Source organism: Cyclopterus lumpus, chromosome 22 (assembly GCF_009769545.1).
Source record: "Cyclopterus lumpus isolate fCycLum1 chromosome 22, fCycLum1.pri, whole genome shotgun sequence".
Classification (NCBI taxonomy): Eukaryota; Metazoa; Chordata; class Actinopteri; order Perciformes; family Cyclopteridae; genus Cyclopterus; species Cyclopterus lumpus.
The window spans coordinates 10,329,324-10,354,086 of NC_046987.1; the positions used below are offsets into that span (position 1 = coordinate 10,329,324).

Below are 24,763 nucleotides of genomic sequence, written 5' to 3' on the forward strand. Positions count from 1 at the left end.
TCAGAAAAAGTCATACTATAGTTAGTAGGAAAAAAATGAGAAAAAAGTGATAGAATAGTATTAGAAAAAAGTGAAAGAAAGGTTATAGTATAGTAATCTCGAAAAAAGTGATACAAACTGATAGTATTGTATGTTAAAAGAAGTTATTACAAAAAGTCATACTATAGGCATTCTAAAAACGTCAAAGTATAGTATGTCAAATAGTATTTCTGGAAAATGAATAAAAAAGTCATAGTATGTACTATGTCGAAAAAAATCCATAGCTTAGTAAGTCGAAAAAGTCATAAAAAGACATTGTATGGTATGTGCAAAAAGTTATAAAAAAGTCATAGAAATGTCATAGTATGTATAGCATATCGAAAGAAGTCATAGTATAGTATGAAAGTTATCAAAAACTCACAGTATAGTATGCCATGATAATATTATTATATTGTCATAGTATAATGTATCATAACAATGTCAAACAAAAATTGGATGCCATACATATGCCATAAAATGTCATATTATAATAGGTCATTATTTTATTCATCAATTATAATATCATAGTACTATGAAACTATTATAGTATCATAGTATAGCATGCCATAAAAAAATAGTGTAATAAAAATGTCTCAGTATAGTATGTCATAAACATGTTGTCATCGTATACTGTGCAATGAAAATATCTTGAACATTTTTATAGTAGGCCATAAAAAGGTCCTAAAATGTCATCCTATAAAATGCCATAAAAATGGTCATACTATTGTTTTGCATACAAATGTAATGTAAAGGTCAGGGGACTTTATGTCATAACATTTTTTATTTTATATTATTTCACAAAAAAGATATAATGTTATAGTCCCATACAAAAAGTCATAGTATGAAATAAAATGTTATATTGATACAGTGTGTCAAAAATGTCATGGCAGAATACCCCATTAAAAGTTATGGTATATATTAGTATGTCTTTGAAATGTCACAAAACTTGTCATAGTTATAATGTCAACAAAATGTCAAAGAAGAAATAGTTTGTCACAAAAACGTGTGCCATAAAAATGGCCATTTAAAGCCATAGTATAGAACACCATAAAAGATTAAACAATGTCAAGTTATTTATTGCCATCTCCACAATATCCAGAAGCAGTGATTGGCAATAAACATCTTTGATCGTAGGCTCCATATATCAATGCTAATAAAAAGAAGGGAAAAATAGTGGAAAGTTAAAATATAGGGTGAAACATATTTCAAAAGAAAACTAAAATAAACTAAAGACCAACCAGACCAATTTGGCTCCTTCCTCACTTCAGGTGCTCGGACTACACCCATCTTTCGAAACCGTCCGCCATTTCCATCTGAACTACACACCTGTGATGTTTCCTGACTCCGTCATGCACTGCTGAGACGCAATCGGGATGACTAAATCTGTCCAGACAAAGAAAACAGACAGACGGACAAAAAAAATCAACACACGGCAAAGTCCTCAAAACCACTTCTGTGGTAATTCCCGCTACTTTAGGTGTCTCGGACACATGTTGCCATGATGACGCACAGACTCAGAAGGTGAAAGCCACATCTTCACAATCATGTTCACTCATTTATTGCACATACAGTATAGTTCAGTACTTGAAAAAAAAGTTATACTTTTTCATCACAGATTACATGACGATTACATTACATCATCTTTCATTTTAAATCCCATTTATATCATTTTGAATACATAAATAACATAAGTAGAAATACAACTTCTTAAAACAGCTTCTAATCCATAATAATGTTCATACACAGTTTATTCAAAAGTAGAGTATACACTTCATACTGACACTTATTTTGACATAACACCATAGAAAACCTACTGCAAAAACACTGCACTGCAGGTTTGATTGAATGTTGCCATTGTAATGTCGCTTTCACATCGAGTGACACGGTGCAGGAATTCTAAGGGAGGAGTAATCCTCTTTAGATCATTTGCAAAGCAATTACGCATGCCTCCACTGCTATTAACTATAAAGATAACAGCCTATGAGATAAGATGCTATTTGTACTACATATCAAATATGGATAGCTGCCTAAGAACCCTGATATCAGGGAGATATTTTTAAATCCTTGTAAATGAAATTAAAAAAACACGACAGTAAAAAATTATAGAGACATATCTACTGTACTATCTATCATGAAATTGATTTAATGAATTTAATGTCCTCAAACCTAAATCCTCAATTAATGGTCCTATATTTATGCATCACATCATAAATAATACACATTTTACACAGTGCAATCACTTACAATACACAGATTTATGGATAATATCAGGTCTGACATTCCATTGAACAAGGCAAATACATAAACACTTTTAGCTGCCAAGAAAACACGAGATAATGTTCAATAAATGGATCTTTGCTAATGCAGGTAGGATTTCTTTGTGAGAAGGGTGCCCAGATCAAACCCCAAAGTGAGTTGAACTCGCAACATGCATTTGTCAGCAGGAACCAGAGAGCCTCTTGTGCATGTTTTTTTTTATCATCACTACACACTACCCAGCAAGTACAAACGCCACTGACAAGAAAGGAGCCCAAAAAGAAAGCAAATTCCCCCACTGACCTGTGACCCAGGGGGCCAAGGGGCTGCCCTGCATGCATACAGAGGAAGTTCAAACAGAGTTTATGACTGCATTATCTCTCCTCTTCCTCATCACCTCTCCACCCATCAGTGGACACTAGAAGCCACCACGCTGAAGCAGACCGACCCGGCATCACTCATTCACTCGCCTCCTAGGTGCCTTTGTCAGGTGATTGCTGGCGGAAAAAGGAAAACAGATCAATACATCTCCCATGGGCCTGACAGGTAATCTTTACCTGGGATGAAATATGAGTGGTACCAGCCTGCTGGATTCCTTAACTGTAACAGGGCAATTGACTGGCTGCACGGAAGCCATTCCCCCACTTCCTGGCCTTTGGAAATACATTTTGGGGCATACAGTCTGGCTGAGATGTCATTATGGTGACTGCTAATTACCAGAGAGGCAGGAGAGGTGTTTCCCCTCCTGCTACTAATGGAACTGTAGCTGAACCGATACGTTTTCCTTAGCTGTCAATGCCTTGGCACCAAAACACACACTGACGGACAAGGCAACAGCGAGAAGCTCTCCTTAAAACACCACACAGTCAATACTTGTCAACGTGTCCTGGGGCATATGTCTTGAAGAAGACACCAATGTATTTATCAAAAGCTTTCTTTTTTCTTTTTTTTTTTTAAATGAACTTATTCAGTCTGGACCACCATGTGTTCCTTGTGTGGGAAGAACCCATGGTGCTGCTGGACTCCTTGGTCAAGCTGCAGCAGCGGCCCCAGCGATGCTAGCCACGTGTGTGTGTGTGTGTGTGTGTGTGTGTGTGTGTGTGTGTGTGTGTGTGTGCGTGCTGGGGGCGGCTGGCTCATTTTGACTGATTCCTGTGGCAGGGTGTCGTTTGTGAGGCATCCATTTAGATGAGTGTGCACACACAGCATTTATAAATGTCATCCCTGGCCAACATGATCACATAAAGCCTTCTCAGATGGATTAATGCAGACGTATAACTCACGTTAATTGGCAAATCTCATTCTACTAAATGTGATTCTTCTCTTCAATAAGGCTTCAAAGTTTCTGAAAATGACATGCAGAATGTAGCTGGTGATAATGCAGTTCATTTCACTATGTTGTCATTATTATTAAAGTAGTGGCATACCTATGCCTTTTGTTGCAGGGAAGATTTCAGATAAGGTTTTTAAAAAATATGTCGTAAATGTGTCTGTCAAATACGTATGCCTTTGTATTTAAAAAAACAAAACAGACAAGCAGAATATACTTAAAAATGAATTTTTCTGAACGCACTGTTTGTTTACCAGCTTGGTGAGAAGTGTTTGATCTCACTGTATGCTGCCATCGATCTTTTAATGCATCTGATTGAAGGGAGGCGGGGAATTGCATACCCCAAGGGTAGGTGAAAATACATCGTATGACTCTCCTGTCCCGTCTCCAACAGCTCCTCCAACCCTTTTCTGCCGGCTCTCTGCACAGCCCCAGCAGCAACTAATCCACCACTGCTGAAAAACAGGCTGTTCAAACACATTTGCAGCTGGCCTTGAACTTAAATGCATTTGGGGAAATTTGAATATGGAAGGTAGGCTGAAGGGAACAGAGGCAGCCCTCCAAGGACCGCGACTACACTCCCTCTGTGTTGTGCTAATGAGCACCTTTGTACAAACTGTAGCTTTTCAAATCCATGCTAATAGGAGGCCTGTACTTTGTGTGGCTCCCTACCGGTGGTCGGCTTTCTGAACCCTGGAGCAGCATGTGGTGGCTACACATTCTGATGCTCTCCTGTCTCCGCGCGCTCGTGCTGCCTGCACAGCCGTAAAGTAAAGCTATCCAGCCTCACGATCCTCCCAGTGTTCCCGCTGACAAACGCTGTGCTACTAGAATGGACATAATTGTTGGATTGTGTGGTAGCAGGTGGCCTGGAGACTGTGTGTGGAAACAGGAGGAGCCGTCCAGTCTTGAGTCAAACAAGGAGCCTCTTGGCAGAGGGTTTAACAAGGCTTGATTGCATTAACATTTGTCATGCCTATTTTACTGCTGGAAAGATGGGATCTAGCAGTAACATGCTGATTTGAGGAGTAATTATGTGCTTTGTGGGGTTTTTTGTCATAAAGTTTGTGCAGCAAGAGGCATTTTGGCCCTTTAAATTCTCTGGAGCAATAGCTTTTCCTTTGTCACTTTAGTGGGCTCGTCCGGCCTTATTCAGGTTCCTCATGGCCCCTCTGGAGAAGAGATAAACTCTGTGAACCTGGAGCACTTGGTCCCACAGCCTCTAGGGTTGAGCTGTTACTGGCTCCCTGTGCCTCTTCTTTCCGGGGATCCTTATGAAATGGGTTGCTAGCTGTGGAGAAATAGATATAATATGTAGGTGTAACACAGCATTGAGAACAAACAGTAAAAGATACTCACATAAATCACATTTCCTTGACTGTTTCAATGGACAGCCTCTCAAATAAAAATTTCATTTAGTCAAACACTCATGGATCGCCCGCTCGCGTTTTAGGTACATTAAAATACAACTTTGAAGCAATCCTCTTCAAATAGGTTAAATATTAATGAGGTTTTGGTCAAGTGAGCCAAATCCAATTTGGCCCCATATGACTTGTGGACATGGTTATTAAAAGGCCAATCTGTGCTGCTTCTATGGCTTAACTTCCCCCCTTCAGTTATGCAGTGTAAGAAGCTGTATGTTTTTAACTTCATTCATCACACGTTCTCATCTCACAGACTAGCTTTCTTTTTAAAGATCCTCTTTCTCTAAAGCTCGCTCACCTTTAAAGCGTTTTCTCTCTGGGAATGAAGAGAAATATCCGAAAGACAAAAGAGGCCAATTTTTGCAGAAGACAGCGAGGGATTCTAAAACAATTGCGCTCTCTAACATGCTTGATAAATAAATCTTTCCTGATCTCCAAAAAAAAGTTAGTGGCGGCCACACAAGACATTTGCCAGCCAGTCCCAGAGCAGAGGACAAGGGAACTAGAAGTGACATTGTGGCTCTGGGCTGTCTCAAAGGATTAGGCATTACAGCATTTACTGGCATGTGCTTTTGCTCCTTCCCATTATATCTGCTTGTGCCTCTTTCCAGATGACTTCTTCCCCAAACTGATCCGGCGGGCAAGATAATTGATTAATATTTCTTGAGGGAACGATGACTAACCGTTGCTGAGTTTCAACCCAAACACTCAGGTGAAACATAGTCAAAGGCTTGGATCAAAATTTCAAGGGTTTTCATATTTGACAGATACACAGAAATGGCTGGGAACATTTAGTTTGTGAATGTGTTAACATGCACAGGGCATATCAAATACAAGCCTCTATCCATGGTCAAGGTCACAGTCAGAATACACTGTTTATACACATTTTATAATTCAGATCAAGAGAGCAGATATTTCAAAAACTAAACATTTAACATCACACTGTATTAATTTAAGGAAAGTGGCCATCGCTGTACCAGTATTGTAAGTGTCTCATGTTTAGCTCATAGTGTGTTGGAATTACTTGAAGCATTTACTTTAGTAAAAAGTACCAATACGACAATTTAACATTTACAAGTAAATCAAGTCAATCTAATCCAAACTCTACTTATTAGTATAAGTATTATAAACTAAATGTATTATTAGTTTTGTATTATTAGATTGTTAATAATGATCAAAGCATAACTAGCATTTTATTACCAACCTACAGCAAAAAAAACAACCAAAAAAGTGTCAATGATAAATCTAAGGGGTTGTGAGATGGCCAGTTTTGGGGAAATATTAGATAATCTTGGGCCCTCAGAGGGGAAATGTCCTTTAGGTAAAACCTCAGATCAGGCACTGGTTATATATAAGGAGTCACAAGCCAAACAGTGTGGGTTCAGTGGTTTAACTTTTAACAATATTTATAAGAATTGCATGTGTTTAATGTGAAATAGAGGTATAAAGTACTTAAGTAATGTACAAAATTGTACTAAAGTACAGTACTTGGGTAAATGTACTTAGTTACTTTCCACCACTGGTTATATTTAGGTTGTAGGTCAATAACATAAAGCATTCCCTTACAACAACTCATTATTATATAGTCTGTATATTTGTAAATCAATGTATGCATTTGGAAAATGACAAATGTGAATAATCAACAGCTTAAATAAAAAATACTTTAATTTGTCTTTCAGAATAGCTACTTGCGCTCAACTGGTTTTACATCAAGGTCGATAAAAACATTACAACGCAATGGTTTTCTGTCAATGGGAGAATTACAGTACATGCATTTATTGTGGGTGATAATGGGAGGTTGAATGGAACCATCTTACCATCTTAATAAGCTCTCATGTGATGCTCTCTGAAAACAATCATTACAGACCTTCCTGGAGCACTCCCCTTCCCTGTGTTTATTAATCAGCTAATTACACATTGACAGTAATGGACCTGCTGATTCCCACACTTAAATGAACAGGGCTGAATAGCTCTTTAATGATTAGCCTTTGTGTTTCTCTCTCCTGCTAACTCTCCTTCTCTCTCTCATGCACACAAACACACACACACGCACACACCATGATTTTCAAAATAGAAAAAAATAGGACTTTCAAATCAGACCTCCCGTGGAAATGGTTTGCTCACGAGTGGCGAGTAAAGAAGCCTCTCAAAGACCGAGCTGCTCAAAACAAATGTGTCTCAACAAACAAAAAACAATTAGCGTGGTTACAAAGGCCGCGGGTTCACGGTTACAATATGTCAACTTGTGTGGGGTTGAGCGTTAAGCTCAGCCTCCAGCAACAGCGAAAAACACTGTGAAAGTCCGGTGAAGCAGCTCCGGCAGGTGCAGGTGGAGATGAAGGGGTTTTTTGAAGGACGCGAGCAGGGTGCGGAGTGGAGCCGGAGAGGGCGAAATAGTGCGGTGGGCTGCATTTCTGTCAGCAGAAGTGATGGCTGAGTGGTAGCGTTATTTGTCTTGTGCTGCCATACGGCCCTCGCACCAGCCTGGGCATTAATGAGAGGGGGCCGGACCGCCGGGCAGGAACACGACGGGCCTCAGACGCAGGTGATCTGTCACGCAGCCGTCTTGCTCGGGCAAGGAGACACGTGAAGACAGAGGGGAGAGGAGAGGCGGCAGGGCTGACCGAGGGGCTGGTCTCCACATGTGGCACTTTGCAACATCCAGAGATAGCGCACTAACAGTCTGACGAGGTTAATCAAACTAACTTCACACCCTGCCTATTTACGCCGAACCCTTCCTGAAATTAAGCCCACTGCATAAGTTCAAGTTTGGTTTTATTACCATCATCCCTTTATAGAGATAAAGATGAAGGGCATTATACAGTAGAAGACAGCAGGGGAGGAGTAAAATTGCAATAATTAATTAGTCTGTGTGTGAGACCAGCCAAGGCTATAAAAATGCTTCAGGATCTTAAAATATACTGATTCATCTTTGCCTTACGAATCATTCTCCCAAAACTGTGGAGTGTGTAGAATGTATTAATTTTGATTCTCGATCACTGGGCGCCACAGAGATTTTTCCGTTATTCACTCATTGGAGAATATTATATTTTTTGAAATTGTGAAAGACAAAACCCAAATAAATGGAGCTAAAGTAACAATTTAAAATCAGTCATATTAATAATAATGATTTACATATAACAGAAAACAGGCATGCTGTTGTCTATATCTAGTGAGGACTTGTTGGATTGAGTTGGATTGTTGGATCGATGGTGGTGAGAAAAGTAGAAATGGCCAATTTACGGCTGGGAAATGGAGTGGTCATCTAATCCAAACAGATACCTGGCTTGATAAGTCGTTGCGTTTTTTTCCCACAAAAAAGCTTCAACACTTCCACGGCAGTGCTAAAAGGGTAAAGAAAGAAGACAAAGCAACAGCTGGGTACCGCCTCAGTAATTCCCCATGGAGACCTGGAAGACACCTCCAGCCGCAGACCATTTTCACTCCTGATTACAGAGTTTCAAATCAACCACTAACACATACAACAATCCACTTCCTCCTGCTAACTCAAACAAAGACTCGGCTGTCGTGTTCACTAAGAGCAACATGCTGTTCCTTTCGGTAAATGCAGTAAACAATCTTTCCATGCAAACAAGATGTTTACCAGAAAACAACTCCCCTCAACAAATCACTGAATCTGATTTTGTCTCTGAACACATTTATGTCAGAATGGCGCCAAACCAAAATGTGTACACAGAGAGTGTGAAAGCTTGTCAGAGTAAATGTACATCTCCTGGCGGTGGTGAGATTACTGAGGAGAGACATGATGCAGCAGGCTGCCAAAGTAAAGATTTATACAGAGCGGTTGCAGCTGCAGAAACTGACATTGGACGACATGGGATGCATGATAAATCATGGTGGACAGGGGGCACTAGACTCAAGAAGCAGGAAAACACTGGGGCTGAGGGGGGCTGTGCCTGAAAAGACTCTGCTTCTATGCAATTTAGGAAACACATCATCTTTTAGTTACTTTATCCAACATCTAACACACACACACACACGATACAATATCTAAGAGTACTTTAAAGTATTCATTTAAGAAAAACATATTCACAAATATGTTACTTTTTGTAGTAATACAATGTGACAGTGATAACTGTTGTTTTGCACGAATGACACCAATCATGCAAATCAGTTTTTGTCTTTTGTTTAAGATTGCGACTCGTGTATTTCCCCCTCCTACAACAGACTGTGGGTCTGTTAACTGTCGAGAAACTGAGGGATGCCCCTCGTTCCGCATGTTGAATATGAGGGGTCCTCAAGGGCCAGGGGTGAATCCTTTTGTACTTTTATGGGAAGTGGCTCAGCGCTGGGGAGGTGAAGGACAGAATTGCCTGCCATTCCATCACTCAATGCAATAAATGGATGCAATCTGTATACAAGTAAAGCATTGGCTGTTTTTAAATTCCACCTCTTTCATCCAAATGAATGATGGATCCTGGTACAGTGTGCTGTGCGACAATATTAATATACATCAGAGGCCTGCACCCCTCACTAAATCAGGGAACCACCAGCATTTGTTATTTAAATGACAAACGGCAGCTGCAGGAGTCGAGCACGGTGAGGGCACGCAGAAGAAAAGGTGGACAAACCAATTCAGATTTCAATCCGGCAAAGACACAAGGCCCCGAGCCATGACTAATGAAAAAAGGCAGCTCCACTGGTCTAAAAAGACACAGTCTGCTGCTCAGTGCCAACTCCAATAGGATGAACTCCACATCACACATATTTTTGCTTTAAACAGGAAGCTCCAAACGTAACACGTCTACCTGTGCTCTTTCCTCTGCTGTCAACCCACCAAATATTTTGCATTCTGTAATTTGGGTTGAATTACAGAAATGTATTAACAGGACTAAGAGTCTACAGCCATAATGTTCTGGGAGGCCGCATTTAAACATAATTGTGCTTTGAGCTAAATGCTAAATTCACCACGCTAACATGCTCAATGGCGACGCTGCCATGCTGATTCTGAACAGGTTTACCATGTTCACCATTGTTGGGACTTCACCATGTGGTTGAAACAAAGGAGGAGGCCTGCATGTCATTTTGAAAGCCTAGATTGTGAAATCTTCCCAACAGGTGTCAAAAATCTTCCCTGAGTGTGAGATTTGGTTAAAACCACAACACTGGTGCCTCATTGGACGAGAGCCACGGGAACCCCAGGAAGTCCCTGTGACAGCCATGATGTCACCAAGGCTATAGACCTGCACATACCTTCACTCCATACCGTCCATGCGACGCACGTTGCTAAAAGGGTGTGAAACAACAGTGGTGCCTTGAAGAAAACCCCTAGTATAGTCCTAATTGTCCTAATTCAACTGTTTTTGTGTTCAACAACACACTTGTATCCTAAAGGAGAAACAGGTAACTTGCTCCGTGCTCCGCCACTTAAACCTGCAGGAGAAAGATCACAGATTTCCCAGATTCTTCAAGACAACATCTGCTGTTTTCGCCGCCGCCAGACAAGAACCGTTCCTCGGCAGGAGAATTTACCCCAAACAATTCAGAAGAAACACACCTACCACTACCACTCAATCTCAGTAAAAGAGGCTTTTGTCTGGGCAGAGTTAGGTCATACTCCGTTTGTAACTATTAACGTGTTATTGTGTATATTTTACAGACTGCCGAGTCCCGTTCAGTGCGGTGTAACATAACTGTTGTGTTTGTTGCTGCTGAAATAGTGTTGTGTTTAGATCAGCCAACGTGAGTAAAGTTGGTAAACTGTACTTTGATATTTCGAACCACATGGTGTGTAAGCGCGGCCTCCATTGCGTGTCTTATTGCCCCATTAAATAAATGAACGCCGCCATTAAGTCTCGCATGAAGTAACCACTTTGTCCGCCATCTTGCTCCCCCTCTCTTTCACCATTGTTAAGTCTTGCGTGGCGTAATCAATTGACTACATCCGCCATCTTGCCTGCCACACACACACACACACACACACACACACACACACAGTATTGTTGAAAATGAATGAACTATATATGATACCCATAGCTGTTTATTTGAGATATGTAACATTCTTAATATGCAGGTTTAGTTTTGTATGTAATATCATTACATCTCCAGACAGCAGTTGGAAATGCTCATTTTAAAAAAGGGTCATATCCACATATGTGATGGGAATGTGCCACAGTACAAAAGGTTTGGATTTAAGTTTTCCAGAAAATATGTATTGTGATAAAAGTTTGTATTCAGCCCAACCCCAATCTCTTGAAAATGGAGAGAGAGCAGTGTTTTGCATATTCATATATATCTGGACTGTTGCACCATTGAAAGTAAATACACCTGAAAAAGTAATTGACATGAATATAGGCTCTCTGGAACTAAAAAAACCTTTGGAGCAACCATGTCCTGAAAAGATGGAAAAGTGGTGTATTTTGAATAAAGCATGTATTTAGACTTTATTTACTTCACTTGCTAAAGTAAGGTAGTAGGTTTATGTAGAAACTACCCTCCCTTGTCTGATTAGATACTTATTTATCTTTTATTTTTATTTTTTGTGTATTTCCTTATTGATGATTGTGTCATTTTGTATTGTTGTTTGCTCTCTGGAATTGCCTGGCAGGTTGTCACAAACTATTGCTCTTCTATTTGATCTTCATTTGTATTTGTCGATGAATAATTTGAAACTTGCCAAAGGGTAATTTGTTTGTGTGGAGGGTGATACCTGATGTTGTGACGGACACAGCTTCCGTTGTCCTCCTCCTCCGGGTGTCACTCCGGGACTGATATGCACAGGAGACATTAGTCTGCCTGGGGGGACACAGTCAGAGAGAGCAGACGTTACTCACAATTTGGTGATGCAGCTCCAGCCCACAATACACACATAAACATGTAGAAATCTAATACATTTCACAAAAGTCAATAAAAGCCAGCAAGGCATATTTGCAAACACAGCAGCTTACATTTAGTCTCAGTACGGTGCATATTTTGCCACATCTTAATTTTTCTTCATTAATGCATATTTTCACCGGAGAGAATATTCGATGAGGAGAGGTGGTGGATGCATGTGGCTGAGTCATTGCAGAGTTCACATAAACAAATTACACCTTCTCTATGGCTCCTGTGTCATATGTCAGGCGCCCTGAAATAGGAAAAGCCCCCCCACATGCTTAATAGCCCTGACTTCAGAGATGTAAAGTTAAGGTCAAGGTCCGTTCCATCACTCTGTCGGAGGATTTGTGGGGGGCGCAGTGTTTATGTTTGTGCCTGGGAGGAGGGGGACGGATTGAGTGAAACAGAGAGAAGAGCGTTAGTGCTACAATAAGATATAACTTGCCCATTCTGTTTGTTACACAAAACTAGACACAATATGGTGTGCTGTTCAAAAAGCCAATAAGCAGAACTGACGGGCTGCTGAACAACAGAGGTCCAAATAAAAGGGAGCTCCTTGTTAACCAGCGTGGCTCATCTTGGACTGCAGGCTACATAAAGCCCACACCTCTAACAGGCACATGCTACAATAAGGCCCCGTCAGGGCAGCCTTTTAACAGGCAGCATGTTCCATGACCTCAACACCCATAAATCACATGACGGGTGTGTCGAGAGCGGTGCGCCGCATGCTTTGAGCGAAGTCTCTATGTTGTATAATCAATAGATATAAAAATAAATGGCCTGACCGTTATTCTCTCCCTGCTACCACTCTCTAATAAAATCCCAGTAATGCATATTTCATTTACTTTTATACTTATTGATTACCTGTACTCCAGTTAGTAAATCACGCGCCTATCGATCCCTCAATCGTACCTCTGTCGGACAGCACATAACCAGCCATTTGCGCCCCTGATAAAGAGCTCAGGCATTGAACTCCCCACAGTAAATCTTTGCAAACTAACTTTTTAATTCCAAAATCGATCCCCGTTTAACAACGTTGCGTTATTTCACGAGGCACGCCTGCAGTATTAAAAGTAATACCCTGATGCATTTGGTCTTAATGTGTGGAGGTCCGTCCCTCCATCTCTTCCCTCATTACGCCGAGGCACTCGAGGGCCCCTGCAGCCTGGAGGGAGGCGAGGGCCCTCCCCTGCTGCTGAGAGCTGAGAGGCACAGCCGCTCAGGGGCCACCAGGAGCCCACTGAGACACTCAGCACAATGCTAATCAAACATGAGAATACCATCAGCTGGCTCATTAACCAAGGCAAAACACCACCATTCATCTCAGAGCAGAACCCAAAGGCTTTTTAATAAGCATGTTACATGGCTCCGTGTAAAACTGAGAGAAGTGGTAAAAAAATGCAGAACACTGTTTTTTATTACTTAACATCTGTTACTGCATCAGTTTAAACAGCGTGACAGATGTTAGCCAGTTGTTTTGTCCCTAAATATACAGAAACAGTGATGAGAAAATAAAGATTGACTTCGAGGCAATGAACAATGAAAAAACAAGTAATATGTAATGAAGACGGCCAACAACAACTCAACTCTCATCAAAGACACAAGGACACTGAGGGAAAAGTCTCCAAGATAGATTTTTTTTTTCAGGTCATATGAGACGCTTTTAAATGCAATGCAATGCAGCCCCTTAGGGTACAGAATAAAACAGCACTGACACAGGGTCAATTGTAATTTTGGCGCCCACATCCAAAAGCAAATATATCAATTAAAAATAATAAATCAAAAGAGGAGTGAGGAGCTGCGGTTACAAAATGGCCATCTATTTTCATTAGGGTACACGGTGCTTCAGGTGTGAGCAGGATCTCAAGATTAATAGAGGTATTCAAATGAATCAGAAAGGATTAGGGTCTCCAGGGAACATAATCAATAGCTCCAAATCAATAATCAATAGGCCACTCACACCAATATACTAACCGCTGACACAGAGATCTCACAATTAGAATGAAAACTGGGAAGGGAGTGGCGTAAGACTATGATTTATCTCACAGCACAAGTGTCATTTAGAAATAAATAAGTCAATAGATAAAAGCTGCGGCTGCCTGGATCAGGTGGGAGGCAGTTATGCATTTTAACGTGGCTGCCGGCCCCGAGCATTACAGCCAAATCCCACAAAGCATTGCACCTATTCACACGCCGATAAACAGCATGCAACCTCATACCGCCTTTATCACTTAACATCGAATCTCTGATTGTCGCCATCAACTCGCTGCAAACAGGAGATGACAGCTTTTATTAATACAGTATCATTTCAACCTGGCCGCAGTACAAGATTAATGCTTACACTCTGCTCACAGAGAAAACAGTTTTCTCTCAAGGGTGTTTGGAAACAAAGAAAAGTCAGATGTATGGGGGAGCTCAGCGCTAGAAATCGATCAATCCCGTAAGATGCTCAAAATAAATGAAAATATAGTGAAGAGAGATCAGGAGAGGACCTTTCCAAGTTTGTTAAGAGCAGGCATGAGCAATTATAGCATTCCTCATTGTCATGCAAAACAATAACTGTAACTGATGCTGTGTTTGCATGTGTACGTGTGTTGTGGAGGAAGTTAAAGTAAGTAAATGGGTGCCATGTGTGCAGAGCTGGGCTGTAAGGACAGAGCAACCATCTCGCTGGAGAGTGGATTTGAGCAGCTTGGGGAGATAGATTCAGCTCGTGCCGTCCAACGGGACACATCAGAAGCCCCTCTCGTCAATCCCCCCTCTCTCCCTCATTCATTTGGGAGTATGATTTATACTTTTTGAAGTGAAGGGTCTTGAATCCCACTATAAAGGAATTAAGAGGTCTCCCCTGAGTCCGCCATTCAAATGAGAGCATGGCAGGGATATGAGGGCTTTTTAATAGAGAGAAATTAGTATTCACAATGCCTCAAACTGGAATCTGAAGGAACCTTTCAGGTGGAGAAGAAAGGGCCAGTTTAGAAAAGAAAGCCCTAAGAAGTCGGGGGCTTTTCATAGCAATCGTGTTTTTGCCCCTCATCAAGGAGTGCTGGAGCGCTCTGTGAAATAACCCAAGAGAGAGGGAGGAAGAAAAGTGTGTGTGAAACAAAATTAAGAATGCACCATAAATAGGCAGAGTGGAAACAATACAATGAGGAGTCCCACAGACTCGGGGCCAAGGGGTCTAAGCGTTTTCTCAATAGTCCCCCATGCAGATCCAACAGTTCCGGAGATGACCGGGAGCGATGTGATGCTTTGACAAAGATCTTTTGGATGAACCTTTATTTTTATTTTTTTGTGTAGTTCCAGAAATGCAGGGATTTTAATCTGCATTACAACTATGTCAACACATAGTTTTTTCCATATTTGGGAACGCTGACCTTGAGAACTATTGAATTTAAGTATCTGTTGTCAGTTCAGCTCAGACTTCAGCCCGGGATCAACTCTAGTCTTCTGTTGGGGTTCAAGTTTCCACTGACCTCACACACTAGTAACGTTACTGTGTAGAAAGGCATACGATAGATTTCTTTGTGACTTATTGGCAAACAAGAGGAAAGTATAATTGTTCATGCATAGCACATGTTAAACATGATGTATTACCTTATTTGGTGTAACACTAATGCTTTATTATAATTTCTGTATTTAGCTAACTTAATGAAATTTGCATGGTCGGTTTATACCAAAGGAAAGGGTTACCAATTCAATACTTTTCTGCAAATTGGGTTTTAATAAGGTCAAAAGAAAATACATTTGAAGATAAAGATGGCTGATTTAGTAATTATTATAATTTTTCGGCATACAGCATTTTAATCTGCGAGAGCCCAAGCAGTGGGGACGTAAAGCCAATGACGAGAACATGGATATGATGGATATGCAGACATTGTAATATGTGTGTTATATATTGAATACCACGACAAAGAATATGCATCAGATTATATCCTCCAATAGTGTATTTTCTACATGAAACATGCCTTGAATTCACTAATTTATGCAGCAATACTGGGCTAACAATTAACCCCTATAAAGTCCCAGTCTCTGAGGCATCATCTTAACAAAGATTACTCTAGTTAACAGCGCCGTAACTGATTTGTTTAAATGAAATGACCACAGACTTGTCCATCAATATATTGAGCTTTGATCGAAAACACCGAATGGTGTTTCCGATAGGCCCTTGAAAGGATGCGATATTTAACACATGGCATCAACTACCTGTTTCTGCAGATTGAGGTGGAACATCTGAGATGGGAGCTCTCTGACACCATGTCAATAGGACACACTGGTAATGGGCACAAAGGGCTCAACTGGAAATTGAAAGTATCAATAACATTTAGATGTTTTGCATTTCCACATTAAAGTCTGAACAAACTGGTGTCAAAAAGATAAAGTTTGTACTGCAACATACCTGGCTTCGGTCTCTTTTTCCAACAGAAGGCAGCCAGAAGCTAAAAGGAGATAATCAAAGTAAAATCACTGGGTGAAAAATCATGATGGAAATCAATGGACTTAATACCACCAGAGTTTATAACAATTTAAAAGCATTTCAATCAGGATATCTTACTCTCTCTGGTAAGGATCTTGGGAGAAGTTTCTCAGTCTCTCTACAAACACTGGCATGCCGTTGCCCTGTAAAACACACATCAAAAGATACACAGTAAGAAACAAAGACTTTAAGAACGGTATAACTGTGTTTTACAAAAGAGGGAGATGCCTTAACCTTGCTGGGAAGCCGCCTCCTTTCCTTCCTAATGCAGCAGGCAGCAGAGCCAGGCACTGGCTTAAGGGGTGAATGATACCGATACCCTGCAACAGCAAAACGCACATTTATCTTCCTAGCTTGCAAAATGTTCTGAAAAGATATTAATGTTGGTAAGAATGTGTGTCTAATGCAGAAAATAGTCATCCACTACCTCTCTGAGAGGGCCGTGCTGGTTGCAGGAAAGTAGGCGGGGGCCGGTTATCGTCGAGGGAAAGCTGGTTGTCTGACTCCCAGCTGGGCAGCAGGCTGGCCACGCCCTTCCCGACTCCACAGTCCCCCTCGAAGAACCAGTCACTCTGCTCGTCATCCCCTGTACACAGGGACAGGGAAGATGCTGCATCAAGTAGCCCGCTGCAACCGGCTGCAACGGCTGCATATGTCCAGCATATCCGCAGAATGCAATGCCAAAGTCAAAAGCACCAACGTCGTAGAATTGCTTTGTCCCAAAAATAAAGAATATCAAGTAGCAGTGTTGAATGTACACTTTGATCCAGAGTAAGGATAATCTTAGAAATAAAAAACATTATACAATATTATTCAGACTTTTTTTGATCTTGGAGTCAGTTAATTTGGGAGAAGCTAAATTGCCGCTTGAGCTGACACGTGAGTGCCTCTTTTAAGAGTAAACTGCTTCTTTAATTACACACCAACCAGACACCAGCAGTCTTGTCCCCAGACGACAAGCTCTTCTCCAGCCTGTCAGTCAGCAAAGAACATGCAGGAACCATGCCTCTCACAGTCAAGGTGTAGTGACAACTGTTAAATCAGAGGCCGCCTGGCCCCACCAGGGCTAATGAGATTAGCAAAGGCTTCAGCGCTCATTAACACGACATGACAACGTCTTATTAGAGTCGCCTGGGTGCCCAGCAACCAGCCCACTGTATGGAAACCTCCCTCTTCAGCCCCAGCATTCCCTCAGAGTGGAGCAGGTTATTGTCCAGATCTGACGACTCATCAACACTTCTTCTGTGAGCTCCAAATACACAAAATTCAAATCCAGTGTTTTTTACTTTCCCGATTGAACCACGATAAGTGATGAAGCAGTTTCATAGCTCCCAATGCATGTTAACTGTTTTAATACCTTGTCTTCCCTCATCATTGGTGAACAGACCAGGGTCACTGCTGCATGTGCTGCTGGTTTCCCTGCAAAGAAAAGAAGAAAAACCTCACATGTGAATGATCGCCACCGACCTGTATGTTTCATATCAATGACATTTGAGGATGAAGAACTCTGCTTTGAGTTGTCAACCTAAAACCTGATGGGTCCTGTGGGTCAGAGAATACAATAGCATCTGAAAAGTGAAAATGTCAATCAAATATTTACATGCCCCTGTAATGTCAATATTATACATGTATCATCCAATAATAAAAATAATGGAGAAGTCCGGAGGTCGACATAAATGGAAATGACACAAAAAGACAGACTATGCAGTGTTCTCCCTCGTTGCGATAGCAAACACAAAGGCACGAGGAGAGGCTCTGATCGAAGCCACTGAGTGACATGCACAATCTAATTGAATATCCTCCGCTGTCAGCTCCAATCTAATCTGGCCTGGGTTGTGGAGGATGACAGGAGAGCGAAACACATTCCCCTGCCCGCCCCTCCCTCTGGGGGTGCCCCACGCACAGAGCGACCCACAGACGTGCAGCTTCCACACAACAACTGGCCAACATCTGCTGTGTGGGCTGCCACCGCTTACTGCCTCGACTGCTCCGCCGCTGCTCCTCTCCACACCCCCGGGGCAACCCCTGTTACAATGCCTCCACACCCTTAGAGCCCCCCTCTGCTACCCCAGACCACCCTGGGTTTCTCTGCCTTTCTCACACCTCAGCCACCTTGAACTGAGACCTCCAGACACTCCAAGGTCATGGAGGGGGACCAGGGGAGGGGTGGAGGTGACACAGATGGAGGGTCAAAAAAGGATTTCCTCTCTCTCCCACATGACTTGTAACAGGCGAATGTGTCAAGCACACATATTCAAAAACTACATCAATCTTTATAAATACAATTATTGTATTGATCCGCAGATGGAATTAGACCCCAACTCTACAGTGGCCAGCTATTTTTGGAGTCACTTTAACTTAAAACAGTATTAAATGTTAAACGGTAGTACTTTCAAAATATTTGTGACCCGATTAAAAAAAAATGTTTTGTCTTATTTAGGAACAAATCCTTTTTGTGACATTTGTAGACCATAAGAAAGATATACAATACCAGATATAACTTTTAAATAAAATACATTTAGATTCAAACTACTTTGTTGGGGGACTGATGCTCTTGATTGCCTTGCATTTTGCTTCTTGTTTTTCATTGCTGACCTTGCATATGGGAGAAAGCTGGAGGGTCAGATATGCGCTGATACGCTGCTTTGCCATATTGCAGAGGCCTCTAAGTGACGGCAGGATCTGAAAAGCGTCCGTCCAGCCTGCGTTTCTTCCTGGCCAGATGGTCCTGCATCATCTCCCCTCACATCCACAAGAAGCAGATGTGAGAGGAAGCAGGCCTCTGGAGGATGTCTGGCCTAGTCAAGCGGCCCTGGACCGTCCCTCAACCCCATCCCACCCCTTCAGCCCTCTCTCCAGGCTGATTCCCCAGGCCCCGGCTCAGCTGTACCCCACCTCTGGACACATTGGCTGGCATCTGGAGCACACAACACTCCAACATCAGTAGAGGACGGAGCCACAAGCCCAACAAAAGCAACCACTTAGAATGTTATGCTTCATTCTACAACCTTTCCTAGACATTAGGAACCAGTGGTGTTTAACTATTTCCAGCGGCGTGGCAACTTCTTCCACTATTTAAGTTTTTAAAAAAAGGGTTTGCTTCTTTTTGGAGGGATTTTGTTTAAAGTTTGAAAAGAATCACAGGTATAAACAATTAATTAGAGACACCCATTAAGTATTAATCTGTATTAAAGGTGTAATGTGATGTCGCTTGGAGGAGCACCGGGCCAATGTGAGACCGTTTCCATTAAGTACTACCTAATTAATGCCATGAATAATTGAGACCCCCATTTTTCTTAGGACCAAAAGAAACACCTCTTCTTTCTTCAGCAGTGACCTTTGCCAAGAAAAGTTGACAAACATTTCGTGCAAACTTGGTTTTTGGCTCACACACAAAATAGCTTTGGATTAAGTGCTATAAAAACAAATACGACTTAATTACTTAAAATACCATATGTCCATGGCGAAACAAAGGCAAGGGCAAAAACTAAAACTGCACTCCAGTGTTTTCGTGGTGAACTTAAGTCCCCACGTGGCCCTATTGTCTCTATACAAGCCAAAGAGGTGAAGCAAAACACAGTATCCAGATGAGCACTAATCATTAGTATATAATCCTCAGCTCCTGGGAGAGACGGACCAGTTTGCACAGAGATTACAGGCTAGCTGCCATTTATTGAGCCCGGGCTCATTCTGCAGAGGAATAAAGAAGAGGCAGAGACAGAGGGGGGCAAAGCGCTGATAACAATGGATCTGTGGGCTCTTCAAACAAGCCGCCCCAACCCAAATCCATGCCCTCTTCCATGGGTGTCTGATTATAAGGTTATCCCACCATCCCCGAGCTGCAGTAATTGGATTAGTCTCAGAGATTTGAGAAAATTAACTTTGGCGAATGCTGCACTGCTTTCCCAAAAAAATCCTCATAGAGTTTTCAAAATATAAATTACAGCACGAATAAGCCGAGTGTGAGAACGGCACGCACAATGGCTTTGTTTTTTCTGGTAGTAGCAGTAGCCGCTCACAGCTGGAGACGGAGGCTGAGCCCAGGACAGCGCCTACACTCAGGTGAGGCCTGCTCGCTGGGCCAGCCTGGATGCCAGGTGGCCTCACTGCCAGCAGGCTGGGCCAGGTCTAATCAAGGATGTGGAGCCCAACTGGAGCAGCCAACATCTGCTCCCCTTGAACTTGGGTGACTGAAGGCAAAGCTCCGCTCCGTATGCACATAAGAAGAGTGACCTTGAGGAGAGGCATGTTTTAAAAGACCAGACACTCCATATGAAAATGGTTAATGGAATGAATGGAGACTAAAGGAATCCGACTGTTACTAAAGACATTTCAACAATGGCCTCTGACATTAAATGAACCGTACACTCTGTGAGTATAACTATTGCTGTTATACTGTCAACTCCTCATCACTGCTGCCATTCGTTTGTATCCTTTGCCTCCGCTGCAGTTTATCCATTAGATTGTTGAGCCCTCAGTACAGTGTGGCAGTCTACTGAGCAGCAATCAAGAGCGTTGGCGTGTTGTAAGTGAGAAATGATTGACAGCGTGCCATGGTGTTCCCATTTATTTCTTCTCCGGAGCTGTTTTCTGTCAGAACGGCTATTGATTTTTCCATAAAGTAAGAAAACAAGTACAGTTTAGGGGCTAGGCAGGTCAGCACAAATTAAACTAGATGATGTAAAGCCTTCTGTCTTTCCCTTTACCGGTTGCCTCAAATGCCTTCTTCTTACACGTTTTAAATGATCAACAGATAATGAGATGAGCAAACACAACAAGAGCACAACAAGACATTGAGAATGGGAGATCCCAGGATTAAAGGACTCCGTTACTGAATTTTATGTCATATTTTTCTAGTATAATCAGCCTTAAAGGTGAATAGTTTTGCTATGCAAACATACTAGGTTATTCTAATGATAAATAACAGTGGAATGGAAACAATTACTCAATAAATAAATTGACAGACATCAAATCTGCTTCAATTGGTGGTTTCAAATGGCAAATATTTGCTGATTTCAGCTTATCAAATATGTGTGTTAGCCACACTAGCAACATGACTCAAAGTCCACCACTTTAAGCCAGACTAAAATACCGTAACCACTGTTAAATGGATGGCTATGACATTTTGTACGGACATTCATGTCCCCCAGAGGATGAGGCCGAATAACCTAAGTAATCGACTTCGGTATTATATTATTGTATTATTATTGTAGCCTTTTGTTTTATGTTAAACACATTATAATAAAAGTAATTTATTGTTGGGAGGTACTTATAGATGTGCCTTGTAAATTGAAAAGGCTGGATGTTTAGGACTGCTGCGTTTGAGAAAATAATAGAATACATTTGAAGACCGTAACATTAGCTCAAGGAAATAAAAGTTTCCTAATGTTCAAAAGACCAAATGATTAATAGAACATTTATCAGATTAACTAACACAGAAAATAAGTTGCAGCTCTTTATAACAAAAAAAGCTGGGACAAGGTGACAGCTTATTTGTCATTCATTATGGAATCAAAACGTCACAGTTAGTCTTTTTGATTCTACAGTATATTGTAATCGTTGCTTCGCTGTTATAGCAACATTTAGTTTTGCTAAATAAAATGCACACAAGAGGGTGCACTCTGGGACACTGGGACAGGCCTAGCTTTAATTACCCAGCCCAAGAAAGGAATTCAGTTCAAAACAAATCAATACCACACCAAGTCACTTATTTATTTGTGACAATATTTCTCGAAAGAAAATAATGAGCTGGCAGACGCCTGGAGGCATAACTATCAAAGATCCTTCCCTGGTGATTATTTCAGCTATAAGAGATGACGATGAAGAGACTCCATCATTCATTTTTAATGTCAACTCAATACTTTAAAGTGGAGTGGTATGATTGTGATACTTTTTTTTTTTTGGTTTAGTTGAGGACACCCTGAATATTGACAAGTGGCTCGATGAAGACTGGCAGTATAGATCACCTTAAATGTCGCCTTGTTTAATTGCTCCTGTCTGATAGTAGTTATGCCCATGACTTTTATGTTATGGGTTTAAGTGTCGTGGTAACTTTCCATTTAAAGGGTAAAAAGGGCTTTTAGAGTTTTGAGCTCCTTTTCCAGTATGGTTTTAATCCTGACTTTTTAAACAATGACAGGGTTAACATTTGGCTCGTTGCAATGCTGTAAATTAAATGTAGATCTTTTTTTTTTATTGCAACTTTTTCCAACAAATAATGAACCTTAACTTTTTTATCTCGTAATATAGGCTGGATCTTTTCCTATAAGGCCTAACGGTGTAACAACATTGTAATGAATGAAGGGTTAGGGTTGACACTAAGATTAAAACAAAGAGGAAGATATTCTTCCTTGAATCTAACATTACCCCTCAGACATGTTCTCATCAGCGGCATCTCTGTGCTCCTTGGCCATCTTTCTCTTCCAGCACTCCTTTCCCATCAGCCTGGCTCCTTCTGTCTGTCGGTCTGCTCCCACGCAACCGCCAGACCTCTTCTTGGATCCTGCCAGATGCTGCATCCTAGACGGCCTGTGTCTCCGTTTCCCATCCACACCAGAAACCTTTAACTTCTGCTGCAACCTAACTGTGATGTCTGAGGTCATGCGTTTGACCTTCCTCCGCCTCCTGAGATGGCGTCCTGTGTTGTTCTCTGTGAAGGAGTCGGACTCTGGCCAGGAGGGCTGCCTAGTCCTGACCGGGCCTCTCATGACGGAGCGCCATCGGTTGGTTGAAGTCATGTCGTCAGAGTCACTGCAGTTGGCCACCGAGGCGGTGATGGTAGAGGAAGAGTTCTCCCTGTATCCTTTAGTCTCGTCCAAACTGGACTCAGAGGCCTCAATCCAGCATCGCCTGTGCTCCAGCGGATAGAAGGAAGATTCGCGATAGCGCTTGCGGACTCTGCGACGGCGGATCTGCCGGCGCTGGTGCAGTGGACTCAGGACCATTTCCTCCCACAGCTCCCCCAGCTTCTTTTGCTCTGAGGTCTGCTCCAGAGCAGACACCAGGTCCTGCACCAGCTCATTCATCATGGTGCTGGAAACCAAAGATCCAACACACAACAGGTAAACAAACGCAAGTCTGAGATTAGTCTGACATAAATATCAGCCATGACAATAAACAAAAGCTGAATGTGAAGCCAATGCTAAACAGCCTTATGATGCAGCACAGATGATCAACATTATATCACTAAGAAAAAAAATACAACAACAATGTATAAATACAAGGTCAATAACAATATATTTATAAACAATAATTCATAGCAGCTAATTTCACTTCATATAAGCTGTGGCAGTGTTACCCGGGACCATGATCACTTGATAGTGACATCACAGACCCTTATTAATGAATATATGTGCAGGTGGACAATAAAGTGAAAGTAGAATCCAATATTGTTGAGTTAAGATAATGTATGTGTTTGACAGGGATATGGCAATATATACACATGGTATCCATTGCCATACCGTTTCTACTGGGGTTGCATTCGCTTTAATATATACCGGTGTATTGGGCCATTGTGAGCAAAGTTGCACATCAATGAGCAGGATTTTTTTTTTTTAGGTATTAGCCAAAAACTCATATTAGGTTATTTTCACCACATTGTTATCAATAGTGCAACATAACATTTCAAATAGCGACTTCTATCCATGATTGGAAAGCTGTCTGTAACTGTGGGTATTGCCAATGTCAACGTGTTGTCTTTGTTCTTCCACAGTGGACCTCTCTCCAGACAAGTGTTGACAACGGCATGGCACATCTAACAAGGAGCTCTCCTTATGGAGATCTACTCTGACCATTGGAGTGGACACGTGTCCTGCTCTCCATCTCCAGCTGTGGCTGTGCTCTCTCAACTGACGATGCCGCGGGAGCAGCGTGTCAAGTAATACCCCCAGATACTTCCATCTTTAAGTCACGCAGCGTAACATGATGGAGGATCACTCTCAAGCGCCCTTTGTTTGTCTGCAACGGCGTCCGCGCGCGTCAGCAGCAGCGACACAAACACGGCGTCTTCGCAACGAGCCGAGAACGCGACGTGGAAGCTGCACGACATCACCGCAGCGAGACAATGGCAGACGGGGCTGCTGCTGCATGCTGCGTGCAGACTGTTACATAACAACGTCTGTCATGTGAGCTCAGCACAAGGACAGACGGACCCAACAGCCTCGCGTCTCCCTCCTGTTAGCGATCAGCGACGCACGCCGTCACGCGGCGTTTAGCATCGCGGTCACAACACGACGCACAGCAGCGACCGCGATGGTTTGGAATAATAGGAAGAGTCCGCTGTGTGTTTAGCACTCACCAGTCGCAGCTTGTCTTGTTTTGTTTTCTGCACAGCTGGGACACCAAGACGCACTTCCGCCCTGCTGTCCAGCCAATCAGGTGTCTCCGACTCGCTGTGACTCGACTGCAAAACAGACCGTCACA

The 24,763-nt window shown here is 42.0% G+C and overlaps 1 protein-coding gene across 3 annotated transcripts; it reads right to left on the reverse strand.

Annotated features, from left to right (window-relative positions):
• Positions 1 to 1,221: 1,221 nt before the first annotated feature.
• Positions 1,222 to 24,763, reverse strand: LOC117751442 (G patch domain-containing protein 2-like). Of its 3 annotated transcripts, none has more exons than XR_004611877.1 (11): positions 24,639 to 24,763; positions 22,709 to 23,374; positions 17,700 to 17,761; positions 16,770 to 16,928; positions 16,577 to 16,662; positions 16,421 to 16,485; positions 16,265 to 16,304; positions 16,072 to 16,163; positions 11,699 to 11,784; positions 2,578 to 4,895; positions 1,222 to 1,401 (listed from the first exon to the last, which is right to left on the reverse strand). XR_004611877.1 is itself a non-coding variant. In XM_034563303.1 (11 exons), the coding sequence occupies exons 2-11, from the start codon at positions 23,368 to 23,370 to the stop codon at positions 2,761 to 2,763; spliced, it is 1,356 nt and encodes a 451-aa protein (XP_034419194.1). In that variant the 5' UTR covers positions 23,371 to 23,374; positions 24,639 to 24,763; the 3' UTR covers positions 1,571 to 2,760. The 3 variants fall into 3 exon arrangements, 2 of the variants coding, with proteins under 2 accessions (XP_034419194.1, XP_034419193.1); XM_034563303.1 differs by lacking the exon at positions 1,222 to 1,401 and having other exon boundaries at positions 1,571 to 2,771; positions 4,803 to 4,895; XM_034563302.1 differs by lacking the exon at positions 1,222 to 1,401 and having other exon boundaries at positions 1,571 to 4,895.

Excerpts from the sequence above, each read along its gene's own strand:
- LOC117751442 (XM_034563302.1), bottom strand. The coding sequence starts at position 23,370 with ATGATGAATGAGCTGGTGCAGGACCTGGTGTCTGCTCTGGAGCAGACC. Across the intron at positions 17,762-22,708 it reads GATGAGAACATGTCTGAGGG|GGAAACCAGCAGCACATGCA; the intron begins GTAATGTTAGAT and ends TTTTCTTTGCAG. Across the intron at positions 16,929-17,699 it reads CAATGATGAGGGAAGACAAG|GGGATGACGAGCAGAGTGAC; the intron begins GTATTAAAACAG and ends CCCTGTGTACAG.